The sequence below is a fragment of the Camellia sinensis genome, chromosome 1 (assembly GCF_055761805.1).
Source record: "Camellia sinensis isolate YWXY chromosome 1, ASM5576180v1, whole genome shotgun sequence".
In the NCBI taxonomy this organism is placed as follows: Eukaryota; Viridiplantae; Streptophyta; class Magnoliopsida; order Ericales; family Theaceae; genus Camellia; species Camellia sinensis.
This window is the reverse complement of record NC_138961.1, coordinates 172,254,583-172,273,655: the sequence shown is the minus strand read 5'-3', so window position 1 is coordinate 172,273,655 and position 19,073 is coordinate 172,254,583. Positions and strand designations below refer to the sequence as shown.

General features: G+C 31.8%; 1 protein-coding gene across 1 annotated transcript; it reads right to left on the bottom strand.

The window, feature by feature from the left end:
* Positions 1-14,045: 14,045 nt before the first annotated feature.
* On the bottom strand, positions 14,046-14,672 carry LOC145820749 (uncharacterized). The gene is made up of 2 exons (XM_082917347.1): positions 14,436-14,672; positions 14,046-14,393 (listed from the first exon to the last, which is right to left on the bottom strand). The coding sequence occupies exons 1-2, from the start codon at positions 14,670-14,672 to the stop codon at positions 14,046-14,048; spliced, it is 585 nt and encodes a 194-aa protein (XP_082773473.1).
* Positions 14,673-19,073: the final 4,401 nt, after the last annotated feature.

The following is a 19,073-nucleotide window of genomic DNA, read 5'->3' as shown; positions in this document are numbered from 1 at the left end:
CTATTTGGCTAAAATATGAGCTAAAAAAACTAGTATGTTTGGGATGATTTTTTGACTTTTTATGAAAAGATGTGCAAAAAGTAAAGAGAAAAGAGAGGCCTTGTTTGGTTTGTATTTGAGAAACATGTTTTGAGATAAAAAGTACAAAAATTTGTTTGGTTTGGTTTTTTTTCAAAAGATGTTTTGAAAAATTATTTTGAGAGAGAGTTTTGGAAAAAGTGATTGATTTGATGTGTATGAGAGAGAGATTTGTTTGGAAAATTTGTAAACCAAACAAGTTTTGGAAAAAATTTTTGAAAAAATTTGTTTGGTTTGATTAACTTTGAAAACTTATTTGTAGAGAATTTTTTCCAAAATTTTTTCTGAAACACAAACCAAATAAGGCCAGAATCTTTGACTTTTTGGTATGAATTGTTGACTTTTTGATTTTTTTAATAACTTTTTAATTTTTTGACTAAACCAATCTGTTGCCAGACGAGGTCTAAGTATTAAGAAAAATGACATAATGATAAAAATGACTAAAGCATTAGTCTCTAGCTCTAAATGATAAGGTTTGAAAAACTGAAGACCCATAAACTGTCCTTGAATAAAAAGAAGTTACGAAGGCCAAAAAAATTACTCCAGATTTAAAATATATATATATATGTTCTAGATTTATTTTGTATATGATACACTTTATAAATTTGAATTTACATCATAAACTTCAATTTTGAGTAACTTATTTTTTCAATCTCTTTAATTTTTTCTTTAAAAGAAAGGAAGAAAGGAACCAAGATGCATGCACCATTTCCTTAGTGAGTAGGTGGACTTTGCTACTTGCCCAACAAGGAAATTGACTATAAAATGAATCATATTAACATACCATTAATTAACATGAGTAATTAATATCCTAAAAGTGGACAAGATATTTGTCCCAGTAATTTATATAACTGTCTTTTAGAAAAATAAAAATGTCAGAGGTTCAAGATTAAAGTTAATAGAGTGATTTTGACATTTTTGTTGTAAATCTAACTTACTAACCCTAACATTATATAATATGTCCAAAAAGAAAAAAACAAAATTTAATGTTCTAGAAGTAGAAGATTGGGATTTCGTGTTTGATAGATCAAGATCGGCCGGTGCAAAATGGTTGAGTTAGTCCTTTTAAGTAAGCAGAATTTCGAGGCTGTTGTGGAAAAACACCACACTTGATTAAAGTCAAGGTGGTAATTCTTGTCAAAGCAACATCAAAGCACTTTAATTAACACACCTATATATGTATGTTTTCTTTTTATCCAAATGTAGCGAAACATGAGGGGACCATCTTTAAAAAAAAAAAAAAAAGAAAAAAAAGAAAAGAAAAAGAAACATGCGGGGAAAAAAAAGTACTTATCCACTCTTGGATAGTAATCAAAGCTGTGCTCATTTTTTACTTTTTCAGTCATTTCTTAATTTTATTTAAATGATGAAAAAAAGTTAATGTATTTGACAACATGTCTTACTTTTTGTCTTAAATTTTCATTGTGCCCTAGGTAAAAAAATAAGCCTAGTGGTATAAAATTGAGGATATGTTGGTTTGTTACATTGATATTTGGCAGTCTTTGGCAATTCATGCAAAACAATAGTTTTTGTGTTCAATTTTTGACATTTTAAATTTTTGTAAATAATTTTCTTTTTTAAAAATTGTTAACCTAAAAACTAACTTTTCAAAGGAGGCCTTCATCATAAACCAATAAATTTTGACACGAGACATTGGCCTCGGTAATTGTTGAAATATAACATATTATAAGAGAGAGAGAGAGATCCTTGAGTTAGAGGTGCTTGGAATTATTGAATAATTTTTCTTTATGCAAGTGCTTGAGTAAATTTCAAATGGGTTACTATCCGATCATTGCTTTGTCAACTTAATTGACTAAGGCAACTCTGTCTTGATGTGGCACAATGTTTAGGATTTTAATGTTTTTGTCAACCCACAAATTAGTGGAGGTGTCACAATTTAATCTTCACAATCAATTAGATGGAGACTATTCATGGATGGGATGGAATCATAGGGACGTTTTGGTAATATAGTAAAAAATTAACTTTTTAGTTTTTTTTTGACTTTTTTAGGTCATATCATTTCTTTATTTTTTTTACACAAAAAAATTAAAAAGCTACAAGAAAGTCAAAAAGTCAGTTTTTTTTTTTATCAACTTCCCGAAACACCACAGTCTCAAATCTGAATATGAATGGTGGTTTTTTTTTTTTAATTTAATTTTATTTTAAATTTTGGATAAATTGTGAATACACTTTTTGATATTTGATTAAAATATGAATTGTCTCTTATGATTTTAAAAATTACATTATGTTACTTCAAATTTGTAATCACATAACTAATGATTCATTTTATTAATAAATCATTAAGTCAATTATTAATTTTTGATGACATCAGAAATATATTTCAATTAACAATTTTGATAATTTTATTGTTGCATAGAAAAGTAGTTAAGAGTTTTATTTTTTTATGTTAATTCTATTAAATAAAAAATTCTAACAAGATAGTATTTGTAATTTACCCTTTATTTTTTTTTATTTTCCTATTAATTTTGTGTTACAATATTTTAAACTTATTTAATAATGGAAAAAATAAGTATAATTATAAAAAATACAAATATTTGTGAGAATAAAATATTAAAGCTTGTACAATTAATAAAGTGATATAAAGTAAGGTTATTATAGAGACAAGGATATGCACGAATAATTAACAGAATTAACAGAAAAAATTCCCAATAATCTGTGGAGTTTTCAGGGAAAGATTAAAAAAAATTTAAAAAAACAGAAGAAATATTTTTGCCAATTATTTTATTTTATTTTATTTTTTCTTACTAGTATTTCATAAAGTCCAAATGGGCTGTTTTTCATCGGTAAAGGACACATGATTGGTGTAAAATTAAAATTTAGACAATTTTACCCTGCGAATGGTAAGGCGGACGCTCAAAGCAAAGTTCCTAATTTTCGTCGGTGAGGGGTTGTAGATACAAAGTGATGCAAGTCAAAGTTGTTTGTATCATGAAGTCATCAATCCATTGAAAAACCCTGCATTTAGGCCTAATTTGGCCAAACACAATTTTAGTTCAAAAAGTGAAAAAATTATTATAAAAAAATTAATTATTTTTTATATTTTTTGTACATTTTTTAATAACATATTAAAAAAGTTAATTATCAAAACAATCTTGAATCTTCGCCGGTTATGTCATTTTTATTAAGCTTCTCTTAGTGATTATAGTCACTTGGGTAATGTTTGATAGTCAGTTTCGATTGATTGAGATGATGAGTAAAATGAGATTAAGTGAGGGATTACAAGTATGGTAGCCTAGAGTTGAAGTTATTAAATAAATTACATTTATTTGTACATTAGGCCTCGTTTGGAAAGTGGTTATTTTAGTAGGCTATTTGACTTTTTGGCTATTTTAGTAGACTATTTTAGTTTTTATGTTTGGGAAGATGAGATGAATTTTTAGTTGAGTTGTTGTATTGGAAAGTTTGTTGAAATGATGTTTGAATTTAAAATGACAAATTTGTCCCTGAATTATAAAATTTTAAAATAATGTGAAGGGGTAAAATGGTAATTTAGCCGTTGATGATGACTTTTGAGGCGGTGACAGTGTAGGCTGTGCCTTCACTGTCCGGGCTACAGCCTTTTTTTTTTTTTTTTGAAAACCTGTGAACAGTGTTGCTTTTGGGTTTTTTTCTCAAATAAGGCTATAATAGCCTCATTTCCGATTTCCCAAACAGCGCCTTAGTATTATAGTATAGGGAAATTACAAGATAGTGGTACTGTCTCAAAATAATTACAGATTCACGAAAAATTTTATGACCTTAATCATTAAATTTTGTAAAGTTTATAATGAATATGTAATTATTTTTTTAAATGTACAACTGATTTGGTATTTCCCCTTATAGTATTAATTGTTTGAAATTAAAATATAAATTTTACATAAAAATTATTATTATACAAAACGTAATGGCATAAGATTAACAATCTCATCCCCCAACGGAAATGAGAGGTTCATAGTCTCATGACCAGGGCCATAGCTAGAATTTCAACAATGGAAGGACGAAAAGCAAAAGCACAATCGCTCATAGCTACAATGATTCATATGATTCATAATTTTTCTCATCATAGTAGTTCATAATATTTTAATATTCATAATATAATTACAATTGCTCGTTATATAACTATAATGATTCATAACTAAGATTTTCTTATGATGTGTCCCTTCACAACATAAGCACAATGTAGTAACTAATGCTACGGAAATTTATTACTCTTTTATGGTAAAGAGGTGTGTATCATAATCTTTTTCATAAATAAGAGAAGGAAAAAAGAAAAAAAAAATGAAAACCAAATTTCATTGAAAAGAAGGAAATAGTTGTTTAGAGATGGAAATAGAAATAATTTATAATTTCAAGAAAAAAAAAAATTCTTTTGAGATGATCATGTGTATTTAAATATGGTATATGAGTGAAAATATAAGAAGTAAAGGGGCCAAGTATAATTAAATTATACAAACTTCATATATGTTATATACATGTCTAAAAATTCTTGTGATTGAGCAGGGGCCTGGGTTCCCCTGATCCCCTCCCTCTGCCCCCGCCCATGTCATTTTTTTTCCAAACTGATACAGACCCTCACTTGAGGGTGACCTCCACCACCTCTATATACACATGGAGGTCAACAAGAGAAGGACCAAAAAAAAGAAAAAAAAAAAAAAATTGGACCAATCAGTATTCATTGGGGGCTGGGGGTGGTGGGGGTCATCCCCAGTGAGAGTCTCACTCATTTTTGTTTTTTTTTTTCCAACCAAATAAGACTTTTGTAAAGCCCACAAATTAGTAATTCCCCCTCTCCAAACCCCTAAACAAATATCGTCCTCCCAACTCTTAGCTAACATATGGCACCCAACATGGTCATCCATACCAAAATTTAATTTCTTAATCCAAAATCTTTTTTTTTTTTTTTTTGGAATCTCAGACGAATTCTTAAATATGGTCAAATTGAAAACATATAAGTGATGCTGAATAAATAGGTAAAATATGGATAAATAAACAGAAAGATAAGAGTAGCATAGTCAAGATTATTGCCCCAGAAGTTTTACAATTGAATTCATGGCTGAGTGCCCTTTATTAAAAATGAATATACACGCACACAAAATAAGAAAAAAGAAAAGAAAGACAATATATATTATTTAGCTTATATGGGTTTAATATGGACTCTGACATGGGTTCATGGGCAGACCATGTTTTTTAGTTGATTATTTATTTATTATTATAGGATATTTTCTTGTATTGATGTAGTTGTTGGTGTTAGACTTGTCTAATTTGATGCAATTATCTTGATATTTATAAATAATCTCTTACTAATTAAAAAAAAAAAAAAAAACACCATCCTCTCTAATTTCAGTCAAATCAAAATTATCCCCAATCCTAGTTAACCAAATAGACCACATTATAGCACATTAGAGCATGGAATGGAGATTCCTAGATTTCTTTAAATTCAATTCCAACATGGATCTTTTAGAGTGATTTGCTTTAGAATACAAAAGATCACTTTAGGATCATTCAATCTCAACTATACAACACATCATTTTAAAATTATTTTAAGAAAAATGACTCCAACCGATCCATTGCTCCATTGCTCCATTGCTCAACTCTTAAAGTGAAAACTGAGTAATCAAGCAGTTAAATTCTCCAAATTATTAGGACACATCCATTCTATTCTATAGCCCACCATATCCCATAAAAATATTCTAGAAAAATATTCAAAAAATATTTTTAATGGTAGAGATTAATTTCATATATGGATTTCACCATACATCTGAATCACACATTCAATTCTTAGAGATATATGTCTGGATCCATAGACTTTCAATATTTAAACTAATATGGACTTAAGACAACCCACCAAATGATCTTAAAGGCAGTAGCTGGTATAAAAGATGTGGAAATAAAGGCGGCTAATCAAAGGTTTATATTAATTAATTAACCAATTAAATGTTTGGTCTATTGAACTGTCTTATTGTCAACTGGTTAATCAGTTCCTCCTATATAATAACCTATGCTCCAATGTCATGTTGAAAATGTAGCTCACTGTTGTTGGAGCATCTAATCATGTTTATCTGATTTACCAAGTTATTATATTGTGACTAGTGATTTGGTTATGTGTAATTTGTTTGCTTGTGATCTTAATATGTATATATTTCTTTGTTATGCATGACAAGATTGAAAGGCATAGCTCATGATCTAAGCTTATAGGCCCCCGAATGATTAGCCCATCCTCTTTTTATGGATTAATTGGTGAAAAATCTATTTTTATTAAGGTTATGTGTTATTTGAGTTAAGATTTAATCAATTTTTTTAGACATAAAAACATGAGTTAAAACGTAGCCAGAAAAATGGTCGTCGCTAAAAAAATTACCTGAAAGAGGCTTGTGGCTATAAGGTGGATAGATAGGTGACAATGAATAAATAGGTGAATAGATGTGTGGCATGTGTAAAGATATACGTGAATAGATAAGTAACATGTGTAAAGATAAGTGTGATTTAAAGATACAATTGGATAAATAGATAATATGTGTATAGATATATGTGACATTTAATATATGTAAATTTTGAACACAACCTTGTTTGGTTTCATTCTCCAAAAAAAAAAAAAATTAGTTTGACAAAAATAAATATCAAAAAATAATTTTTCCCTCTAAGATAAAGACCGTATAAAAATGATAAGTACTTTCGATTTCGATTTTTTTTTTTTTTTTTTTTTAACAAAACTAATTTTCAATTTTTTAGAAAAAATTTCTGAAACAACTTTTGAAATCCAAACCAACCATGGCTCCCAAAAATATTTAAAGTTGAGCCTATTAACCCAAAAGTTTTAGAAATGGACTTCTAACCTAATTATTATTATTATTATTATTATTATTATTATTATTATTATTATTATTATATATATATATATATTTTTCCCGTATGAATGCCCATTATTATTCTCATTTGGACAGAATCATCTCAACAATAAGAAAGACTACTCACTCAAAATTTTATCTAAAAATAATAATTTATAATTTAAATTCACTATATATATGAATCCATACTTTACTAATTTAATATTCACCATACAAATCTGAATTAATAGAATTACTCCTCTATAATAATCAATTGTTGCCAGTCATATTTAGTTCAGTGGGTCCAAATGACCCATTGGCCCATGTTAAAGGCTTCCATGCAGGTCTGATGGAAAAAGACACTCGTGTGAAGTCTCTAATTACTGCAATACTATGCATCTAAAAAAGTTAATCCGAAAATTAAATTGGATAAGTTCTTGTAATTTGTTTTTATATTAATTTGATTAATATAATTTTAATTTTATCTTTTAATTTTTTTTATTGTGTCAATTTAATTTAATTAATAATAATTGTTAAGAAATTAGACAAAAATTAACAATAAATTATCCATTCAAAGCGAATGATGGGCTATTCCTAATAAGTTGGAGTTTAGTAGATGAACCATTTTATCCGTTGATTTCAAAAAGGAATGGGCTCTCAAACTGGGCATCACCCGCTCAATCATTTTGAAAAGGAATTGAGTTTCTCTACAATCTAGGTTGGATTGGAGGAAAAGACAAAGCCACGGCTAAATCAGTGACGTCGTCGCACACCTCTAAATGTTGAAATTTCTTTGAAACACTAGTAAGATTTTACTGACCCTAGTGAAACTAGACAACATAAAGCAAATTTATGAATTTCACTGTTGAGTCCTATAGGAGGGATTGAAATACAAATTTGAGGGTTTAAGAGAGATTGGATTAAATTAACTTGTGTTTGGTTGGGAGATTTGAAAAAAAAAAAGGAAAAGGTATGTAAAATTTGGTGAAATGTAATTATATTTAATTCATATTTTATCTACATTTTCCTTTTCTCTTTCTAATTCCGCTCTAGGGCCGGCCCTGAGCTAAGGTCAATGAGGCCTGTGCCTAGGGCCCCAAAAATTAGGCCCAAAAAATGGCCCCCAAATTCATTATCTTGTTCTATATTAAAAATTCAAAATGACCCAATTTTGTTTTATTAATTTAGGCCATTTTAAAATGTCTCAGAAGTTTTATTTGGCCCAATTGATAAGGCTCATTTAAAAAATATTTAGGGAGTCTAACCCAAAGGTCCAAGCCCAACATATCATACCCCATTTAGACCCAAAACAAATTTAATACTCCATTAAGTCCTCAAATTAACAATAAGACGAAAATACCCACAATATATCATCCAATTTACACGTGCGCAACCATCTCCCACGTCCCCATCATCTCAGTCCGATCAGTACACTGTCACGTCTCCGCCGCTCGAAATCGTCTCCTCAGTCCTCCAACTCTCTTCCGTTCAACTCCATCCCCTCTGAAACCCTAACCCTAACCAGAAAACGTAACCGTTCATCTTCATCACCCACAATCATCTCAGTCTGATCAGTACACTGTTACATCTCTGCCGCTCGAAATCGCATTCTCAATCCTCCATCTCTCCTCCGTTCGACTCCATTCCCTCTGAAATCCTACCCTAACCACAAAACCAAACCGTTCATCTTCAACACAACACCAAGCCGTTCATATTCTCCAATCGGCGACTCTCAACAACACGAAGAACCATCACCACTCTGAATAGATTTCATAGTTCCTGACTTCCGATTCACAAAAATGGGGAAAAAAAGTAACATCTCTCTTCACTTATTCATTATTTTTCATTCACATTTGTACATCATTCTTTCATATTTCGTATATACATATTTTACATACTTCCAAATGTATAAATCCTCTTTTATATATAGTCCCCTGTTTTTCAACATTCTAAACACTGTTTTTACACATAAATCCATGTTTTTACACATTCAACACCTTATTCTTATTATTGTTGTTCAATATTGGCTTCTCTTATTCTTATTTTTGAATTTTTAATCTTCTTGTTGTTATTGTTGCTTTTTACAAAATACAATAGGCTGTTCCTATTGTTCATACTATTTTCTTATAAAAACTGCAACATTATAGTGTTTCATTTCATCACTATACAAGTAACATATCTAAATTTATTCAAACTGCAAATGAAACTGTAAAATTACACAGTTTAACCACTACTCAAAACAAATAGCTAACTTAATATAAAGTGCAAATCAAACTGTCAAATTATACAGTTTCGTAACTGTTACCAACAAAATACATATAACTTCATATTAAACTGCACATAAAACTTCACAATTATACAGTTTTGTCACTATATTACTCATACCCTGCTGTCACTTTCATTTTTTCAGAAATAGATGTTGGAAGATATTGGAAGAAACAAACCCATATGCCCACAAATCCAATCAGGGATTTAACCATCTCCCCTTTTGAATGTCCATCTCCTGTATCCACTAAAATGCTACCACCATCTCCCTATCCACAAAAAACCAAACCACCACACCCAAAAACAACCAAACCCAACAGACCCCACCAAAAAACCCACAAAACAACCACACCACCTACAAGAAAAAGCCCAAGAACTACACCATAGACCCCACCCACCCAACAAACACCAGCCACACCTCCAACCACAACAAAAACAAACAAAAGAAAGCCAACAAAAAACCAAGAAGCTCCTCCAACCAAAAAAAGAAAGCTCCAAGAAAGCCAATCAACTCCCAAAACAAAAACCAAGGCATCAAAAGAAAAAAAAGCAGTAGTCCCTGCAAAGAGAGTCCAACAATTTAATTATCGTTCCAACATCGGAACGGTAATCAAACTGTTGAAGGGGGTCAAATTCACAAAAGCCCAACAGACAGAGCTGCAAAAAATCCCTTTTTGGCCCCTTATAAATGCTCTCTCCTCAACATAACTGAAGGCCTCTTGGTGCAGATGCTACAATTCCATTGTAGCAGAAATGACAACACTTTACAACAAAAGAAAAAGATCATTTGTACTTGGCAAAAAAGAAATGAAACTCAGAAGCAGTGATGTCAAGCTCATTTTTGGTATCGACTGTGGAGAAGACAGCATCACCACCAAATCCTATGCAAGACCAAAGGATTTTGAGCTTTCATTTTACAAACGAAGATGCAAATCAGTCAAGAGATTGGATGGCAAGTCTTTGATCAAAATGTTTCAACAAACAAAAAAAGAAAAATCAACCAATGATCGTCAAGATCTTGCAAGGGTAATCACCCTTTACTTGTGCTTGAAACTTCTCATGCCCACAACAAGCCATACACTCAGTTGGAGTTTCCTCAACTATGTTGACAATCTCAACAACATCAAGAAGTACAATTGGGTTGAGGCAATAAAAGACACACTGATGAATTCAATGGCAAATGCAAACAACAACCCAAGGCATGTCACTAGATGCATCATGTTACTCTTGGTAAACACATTACTCAACTACTTCCCACAAAAATATAAGACATCCACCTATTTCTAACTATCTAACATATTTCAACTTTTTTTTTTTTTTTTACAATACTGGTACTGTGAGCACAGTAAACTCCTCCGACCATCCAACAAAGAAGGCTTCCCAAGGTTTATGAAATGGAACCTTGGCAAAATGTACTCCAAGTGGAAACACATCAGCCTTGCTCACTTTGAAAAGGTATTCAAATTCTTCTATACTATCATAGCACAAATCTATTTAACACTCCTTTCATATTCATTGTAGTACAAATCATATTATGAAACTGTGAAAATTTTCAGTTTCAAAGCACACACTTCTTTAACATCACTCATGTTATGAAACTGTAACATTTTTCAGTTTCAAAAAACATATTTCGACACTTAACCCACATTACTCACAGTACAACTCATCTTATGAAACTGACCAAATTTACAGTATTACTGATATATGCCACATTGTTCCAATGCAGGTTAACCAAAGTGCTTTAACCCCAACTGAACAAGAAATACAGTTATTGCATATCAATCAAAGCACATCAACAGACTCTTCAGCAAAGAAACAAGACCACAAAAAGGACAATAAGCAAAAAAAGAAAACAAAAGCAACAAAAAAAAGAAGACTTCTAGACAGTGATGAGGATGACTTTCTCGAAGAAGAACATCATTCAGAATCAGAATCACAATCAGAACAAGAAGAACAACAAAAAAAAAAAAAAAAAGAAAGCAAAAATCACAAGAAGAACCAAAAAGTGATGAACAAGAAGAAAAGAGTGATGATGAAAAAAATCAAGTGACTAATGAAGAAAAAACTGATGAAGAAGAAACTGAAGAAGAAGAAGAAACTGAAATTGAAGAAGAAGAAGAAGAAGAAGAAGAAGAAGAAGAACAATAACAACAACAACAACAACAACAAGAAGAAAAAGAAGAAGAACCTGATGAATAACAAGACAATGACAAAGCAGATGAAAGACAACAAACAAAAGGTGATCAACAAGAAGACCTTGATGAAGAAGAAGACCAACAGCAAGAACAAGAAGAAGAACAACAAACCAACAAGAAGAAGTCAATGAACAAGAACTGACAAACCAACAAGAAGAACTGCAAGAGAAATCTGACATATTTCATGCACAAGGTAAACTATCGTCTAATACTAAAGCATACTGCAAAATTTCATTAAACTAACCAAAACACAATCCAACATTTTTATAGGTCATGACCAACCACAAACACCAACCAAAGAGGACGACAAGGACAAGTTCATATCAGCCATGAGAGCACAAATGCAAGAAATGGAACAAAAATTCATGGCTGAATTGCGTAAAAAAGAAGATCAATTGAAGGAAATGTCCACCCAAAAAACTGGCAGTCCCCAACAAAGATCCATGGTCAAGAGAATCAAACAAAAATCAAGAAAACAAGCACATGACCCAGATTTTGAATACCAACCAATGACCAAACCCAAAGAAGATGCAAGAAACAAGACACAAACTGCTGCTGATGTACCCAAACCAACACATGGTATCGATGAAGAAAAAGAGAAGAAGAATGACAACAAAAAAGAGGGTGCTCATGAAGCAAAACAATAGCAGAAAGAAAAGATGCAAGAACATATTGGCCAAGAGAAAGCAGTTGCTGCTGAAACGAACCCAAAAGAGCATGCCAATCAAAAGAAGACAAAACTTCAAGTATTGGAAAGTGATGATGATTTCCAGGAAGAATCAATCCCAAACAAGCCACTCGCCATTTCATGCCGCAAAACAAACAAGGTTTGGCATAGCCTATCCAAAAAAGACCAAGACCAAATTCAACTCATCAACAACACACAATCAAGTGCTTGTGTCTGGTCTGGCAGCGAAGATGAAAACTGCATATACTTTTTAGATATATGCAGATTGACCAACAAGGAACCCTTATATGGGAATGTAGGTCTCCAACTGCACAATTTTACAGTTTCTGTACATATTCAATAACCTATTCCGCAAACCTAACACATTCTCATATATAACATGTTTCAGGTCATTGATGCCTTCTCAGAAAAGCAATTGGCACTCCAACCAACCATTGAAGAATTTGAGAAAAACGATCTAGTCTTTGCAAGCAATTCATATGCAGGAAGATCTTACGTTTTCTCAACACTCATCAATGTAAGCAAAACTTAGCATACCTTACAACTGCAAAATTTTCTACTTTCTCAACATGTATTACTACATAGTTTTATAACATATTTCAAACATATATATAACTTACAGACTCCACTACAAAACCAAGATCAAGCATTGAGAGAAAAACTGATGGACAGCCATTTTCCAGAAGCAATGAAAAACAGATATATCTATTTCCCAATCAACCACGACAACCATTGGACAATTGTGGTCTTTGACAATGCTGATGGAATATGGAGACACTATGACTCTTTGAGACCAGCAAAAGATTGCCACAACAAGCACTTTGAAATTGCAAAGCAAATTGTAAGTTAAAATAAAATTTCATACTTAGTTCCATTCCTTTACAAACATCTCAACTCATCACTATAACTAACAAAAACACCCACTAACTATTTTGTAGAAACAACATCAACTGAGATGGAATAAAGCATTACTCAGCAAACAGGGAAACATGCTATCATCTCAAGAGTGCGAGACAGAAATTGCATCAATTGAGGAATGCCCACAACAAACCCCACACTCGTAAGATACAAAATCCATAAACTAATCTTCCAATATGCTAAATTTTGCAGTTTCACCTAACTAATTAACTTCATCTCAAACACTGCAGGAATGATTGTGCAATCGCCGTCTGCAATGTTATCAACCAATATCTCAACTGGCAACCTGTGCAGAAAAAACTTCGTCCAACTGAGTGGGTCAAATTTCGAGCACAAATTATCAATCAATTCCTCAATGATGAGAACCAATCCTGGAAACTCGAGCACTACCAAATGTTGACAAAACATACCAAACCATAGAAACAATGAACAAACTTCTTGACAATACAAATATTCAAGGGAACATATCTTTGTACCTTTTTTTTAATTTTTTTTATTTTTCTTTTTTAATATGTGACAAGTACTTTATATACTTTTGGGAATGATCTTTTTCTGGTTATTATGGTTATGGTGAAAATGATTGATGTTGTTGTTGCTCTTCTTCTTGTTATTATTATTGTGGTTCTTCTTCTGATTGTTTGTCTACTTGTTTGTGGTTGCATATATTTTCATACAGTAAAGGTTGTTTCTAATAATTCTTCAAACTGCAAAATTTTGCAATTTCATCAGCTTGTTTCTAATAATTTTTAAAACTGCAAAATTATGCGGTTTCATCAGCTTGTTTCTAATAATTCTTAAAACTGCAAAATTATACAGTTTTCTCGCTATGAAATATGAACTGCATTTCCATATTATACTGTTTCAGTAAGAAATTTTCAACAACCTTCTCTGCATTCCATAAAAATAAAAAACAAAACCAGACTGTTACAAAACAACTTCAATAAGTAAAGAACACATCAACAAACAAAAAACAATTCAACTAACTTTATTCATTACTTCCATAATACCAAGTATCACATTTTTTATTATCATAATTCCTCAAATTCAAATACAAATCCAAAAGAATAGATTGTGGCCTCAAATAGCAGCCTTGCATGTCTTCTTATTGTGATTCCCATATTTCAAGCACCTCCCACACTTGATTTGCTTCACATTCTCACCCCTAGAAGGTATCCTCTTCTTCTTGTTCCGCCCGGGCTGCTTCTTCGTTATAGGAGGTTTGATAACCGAACTACTGGCACCATCAAAGTCAAATCTCTCACTTGAAGGCACTGGATAAATAGATTCCTTGTATGACTCTCTAAAACAATCTACATGAAAAAAAGGATCAATGAAACCATACACATCTCTACCACTACTACGCAAAGCATGCACAGCATGACAACAAGGAAAACCATTCAATTGCCATTCATGGCAAGAACAAGTCTGTCTACCAATATCAACATAAAAAGAAATAGAAGAATGAACCTCAAGCACAGTATCACTAGCAACAATCACATCCCAAGACTTAGCTAGCTCCAAAGAGTTCACCAACTTCTTTTCCATACCTAGACACAATTTTGTAGTCCATCTTCTAGATTCAGCTCTTCTATCCGACAATTGAGTCATGATTTGAACCCTAATCATATCAACCATACAAGTAATAGGCAACTCACGGGCCCCACCAATCCAATTATTGTAAGACTCGGCAGCATTAGATGACATCTCACCATATCGTTTCCCTCTAAAAAATGCATTGGCCCACTTATCATTTTGCAAACCATCCAACATACTATCAACTCTACCATTCCCAGCAATACGCCTCAATTTCTCCATATAATGTTGGAAAGAAGCAACCGTTGGCGCATAAGCACATTTAACTAATATTTTCATCAAACACAGCTTATAGTTAGTACGAAGTCCCACCAATTTGTCAATCAAATTTCTCTTCAAATGATTCAAGCAATAAGCATGATGTGCATTGGGGAAAACCACTGAAAGAGCGTCTAGCAATCCATGTTAACGGTCCGACACAAAAGTCAATCTCCGGCCTGAACCAACAGCCTTCAACAATTGACTTAAGAACCACATCCAATTATCTTGATTTTCAGCGTCAATAATTGCAAAAGCCAAATGAAACAAACCTGCAAACGAAACCACATGAAACTGCAAAAATTAGCAGACTCACAATACAATAACACACTGACAAACTAAACCAATACTAACTGCAAATAAATACATACCTTGATTACCATCCTTTAATGTTGCTGCAAGCAAATGCCCCTTGTAACGCCCCTTTAAAAATGTACCATCAACAAACAAAAATGGACGAAAAAATTGAAAGCCATACAAACATCCATGAAATGCCACAAACAACTTTCGAAAACATCCACTACTTTCATCCACATCTAATTCAAACACACTTCCCGGATTCGTTCTCATAGCCGTCTCAAGGTACCATCGAAGCTAGTCAAAAGAAGTTGTAAAATCATCAAACAACCCACCTCTTGCCTTATCAACTCCTAACCATGCAACCCGATAAGAAACATCTATACCATATTGCTTCTTCAACTTTTTTTTAACTTCAATAGGACGAGTCAACGGATTATCACTAATATCATTTTTGCACAATATCACACACAAGTCTAGAACCAACCATTTTGCTACAAGATCTACGAGCAACAACCCCACAAGTATGCACATTATCCAACTTCATTATAAAAAAAACACCAGAATCCATCAACACCCTTCCATGCACAAACCATTTACAACCCGTAGACGACTTCATCATACATTCAGCGGTTACTCTTGTTGCATCGTTCTTCAAATAATTTACTGCAAAACCACACTCAACTGCATACTTAGCCAATGCAATGCGGAAACTCGGCACTCCATTTTCAAATTCTTGACCAACACTATGTATAATCCCCTTCCAACTAGCAGACAACAAAACTCTCTGTGGTTCTGGATAAAAACTACGCAACAAACCACCAACATCATCACAATCATTCACAAAAGAACTCTCACAAGTTACAGAATCAATCCTACAAGAATTACCATCATCAACCTCCACAACTCTCTTATCCCCCACAATAACATCAACAACATGACAACCACTACCACCTACCATTGACAGCATATTCCCTAAATCATCATCACATTCAACAATACAATTAGAATATCCAGGAACAGAGAAAAACAAACAAAAGTTACCAACACTCAACTCCTTGAACTTCGCACATATTTTCTTAAAAATTCATCATAACTACATCCCTCACTAATCTTAATAGCAGCACAACAATTACTGTATTTGCACATTAACATGAAACACCGCTCCATACTACAAAATCACAAACCAACAAACAATTGTTCACAGATTCCAAACTGCAAAATTATACAGTTACAATATATCAATACCAACAGTGCACAATTTACAATTCCAAATTGCAAAATTATACACTTACAACATATCAGTATCAAAACACCAGAATTCACAATTCCAAAATACAACTTCAAAACACATTACACTATACGACAAACAAAATCAACAAAATCAAAATCAAACAAACAAAATTCGCCAAACACAAACCACATATCACGCAAATTTGCTTATCTATATATACATACATATATATCGACAAATACAAACCACATACACACACAGACATATATATATGTATATCTATGTATCGACAGATACATACATACATACACATATATATATCTATCACCAGAGAGAGAGAGAGAGAGAGACAACGTACGCAGATATCGCCTGTACATAGAGATTCAAATCGCACAACCAGATCGACCTCACAGCACAATGAGATCGACCACACAGCACAATGAGATCGCCACAACGAAGAGAAATCGAGATCGCGGAGACGAAGATTTGATTTCCTTTTTTTAAACGGAGCAAAAATTTAATTTTTCACGTATATATAGATCTCAAAACAAAGGGTAATACAGTCATTTAAAAATACGAAAATAAAAAACGGGACCTCTGGATATAAAACTTAAAAAACTGTGGACCTATTGATCTATTAAAAATAAATTGGGATTAGAAGGGAAATAGATCCCCTACATAGGACTACATGGTAATTTTTCCAAATATTTATAAGTATTAGCTGTTAGCCCAATTAAAAAAATAAAACATAAAATATATATATATATATATGTATTATTCGTTAGCCTAATTTTGTGTGAACTTCTTTTTTTCTTCTCTTTTTATGGCCCAATAATGTGTTTTTTAGTATTTTTTTTAAATACTTTACTCAATTTTTATTTATTTATTTTGTAGATACATCTAATTTAGATACACTTAAAAACTATAATATTTGTACTTTTTTTTTTAAAAAAAGAAAAAGTTTCCAAATACAAAAAATATAAAAAAATACAAATTGCAAACTTAGATAATTATTTTTGAAAATTCTAAACCAAATAGGGTGATTTTTATTTTTATTTTTTATGAATATCTAAAAGGCCCCAAAAAATTATTTCGCCTTAGGCCTCCGAAAACTCAGGGCTGGCCCTGTTCCGTTCCCAAATTCTCCAACCAAATACAGTGTAAAAACTAATTTTTTTTCAAAATGTGGACATTACACTATGTAATTCATGTATAATAATGATTTCAAACAAAGTGAGTGTTTGAGAAGTTATTATTTTAGTAGGTTATTTTAATTTTTAGCTATTTTAGTAGGTTAAAATTTTTGTGTTTGGAAAGATGATTGGATTTTTTTGTAATTAGATATGATATTTATGAGAGAAAAAATAAAATAATTATGGGTTTGATGTGATATTTTGTCTTATTAGCTATTTTAGTCTATTTTGTCTTTTTGTGAATTTTAGTCCCTTTATTAGCTATTTTAGTCTATTTTATCTTTTTTGTGAATTTTAACTGCCCAAAACAGGGAAGCTTTTGCCAAATAACCCAAAATGGAATAAGATATAATTTTTCTAATCCCGTCCTTATTCAAGAAAATTTCAACCATGGTATATGATAAATAATCCTAAGAATTGACAATTTCAAAATTATTTGCTCTAAGACTATTAGTCTATGTAATCTAACACAACAAAACAAACTTGTGGAGTCTTAGAAACTAACCACCAAGATTGCGACAACCAACATGTAGTGCTCTTTTTTTCTTCTTCTTCTCTTCTACTGACATTTCTTGTCACAATCTCCAAAACCTCTTCAATCAGTCTCAAAAAGATTTGTAAGTTAGATCAACTAGCATTTGTTAGTGCAAATTTAGTAAATGAGATGGAAAGAGATAAAACAAAAAATAATTAATATTATTTTAAGGTGTGTTATAATGTCGTTTTTCTTAAGATGATATTCGCCCCACACAAATTCTGTCGAATATGGTATGCACCAGGTTACTCATGAATCCGCCTCTAAGATATAATGAAACCCACTCTAAAAACTAATGTTTGATTGAGTTATGTACAAACGAAATTAGATCCCGAATATCTTTGGATTTTTCTAATCCACCAAATAAAGAGGAAAATAACAATATGTATCATTGAGAGAAATTCCATGGAAATTATATGGATTTCGTATGGATTTCTTCTATCTAATTGCCAACTCATCCTGCCTTTACATAGGTATGGGTTTGTATCTCTTAGACCAAAGATCGTGTTCTTTAGATTCAAAAGTGACACCCTTTAAATATAAGAGTCATGCCTTTTGGTTTAAATGCAATAGTTACACCCTTTGGTTTAAACTCAAAAGTCACATCTCTTTAATAATTCATATAACTATATTATATATTTAAATATATATAAATATATTATGAAAATATTCTAACAATCCCCCACAATTTTCAAAATATATGAAAATAACAATTTGGATAGATTAGGAAAATTTATGCATAAATGAAGATATCTTTCGATTTGAATAATTTACTTAGTGAAAACACATCAAAGTTAATCAAGATGGTATAGTAGACTTATCTTTGAACTAGCGATCTTATACGATTAACCGGACACGTCTCACATATAAATTTTCTTCTCCTTAGGTAATTCAAAAAGCCGACACGTGGATTTCCTTATATCTATATCTTGTATCATGAGTGCTTTAGAGTCAAGCCCTTGGACTCATAGGAAATGGCACCACCTCTAACACTC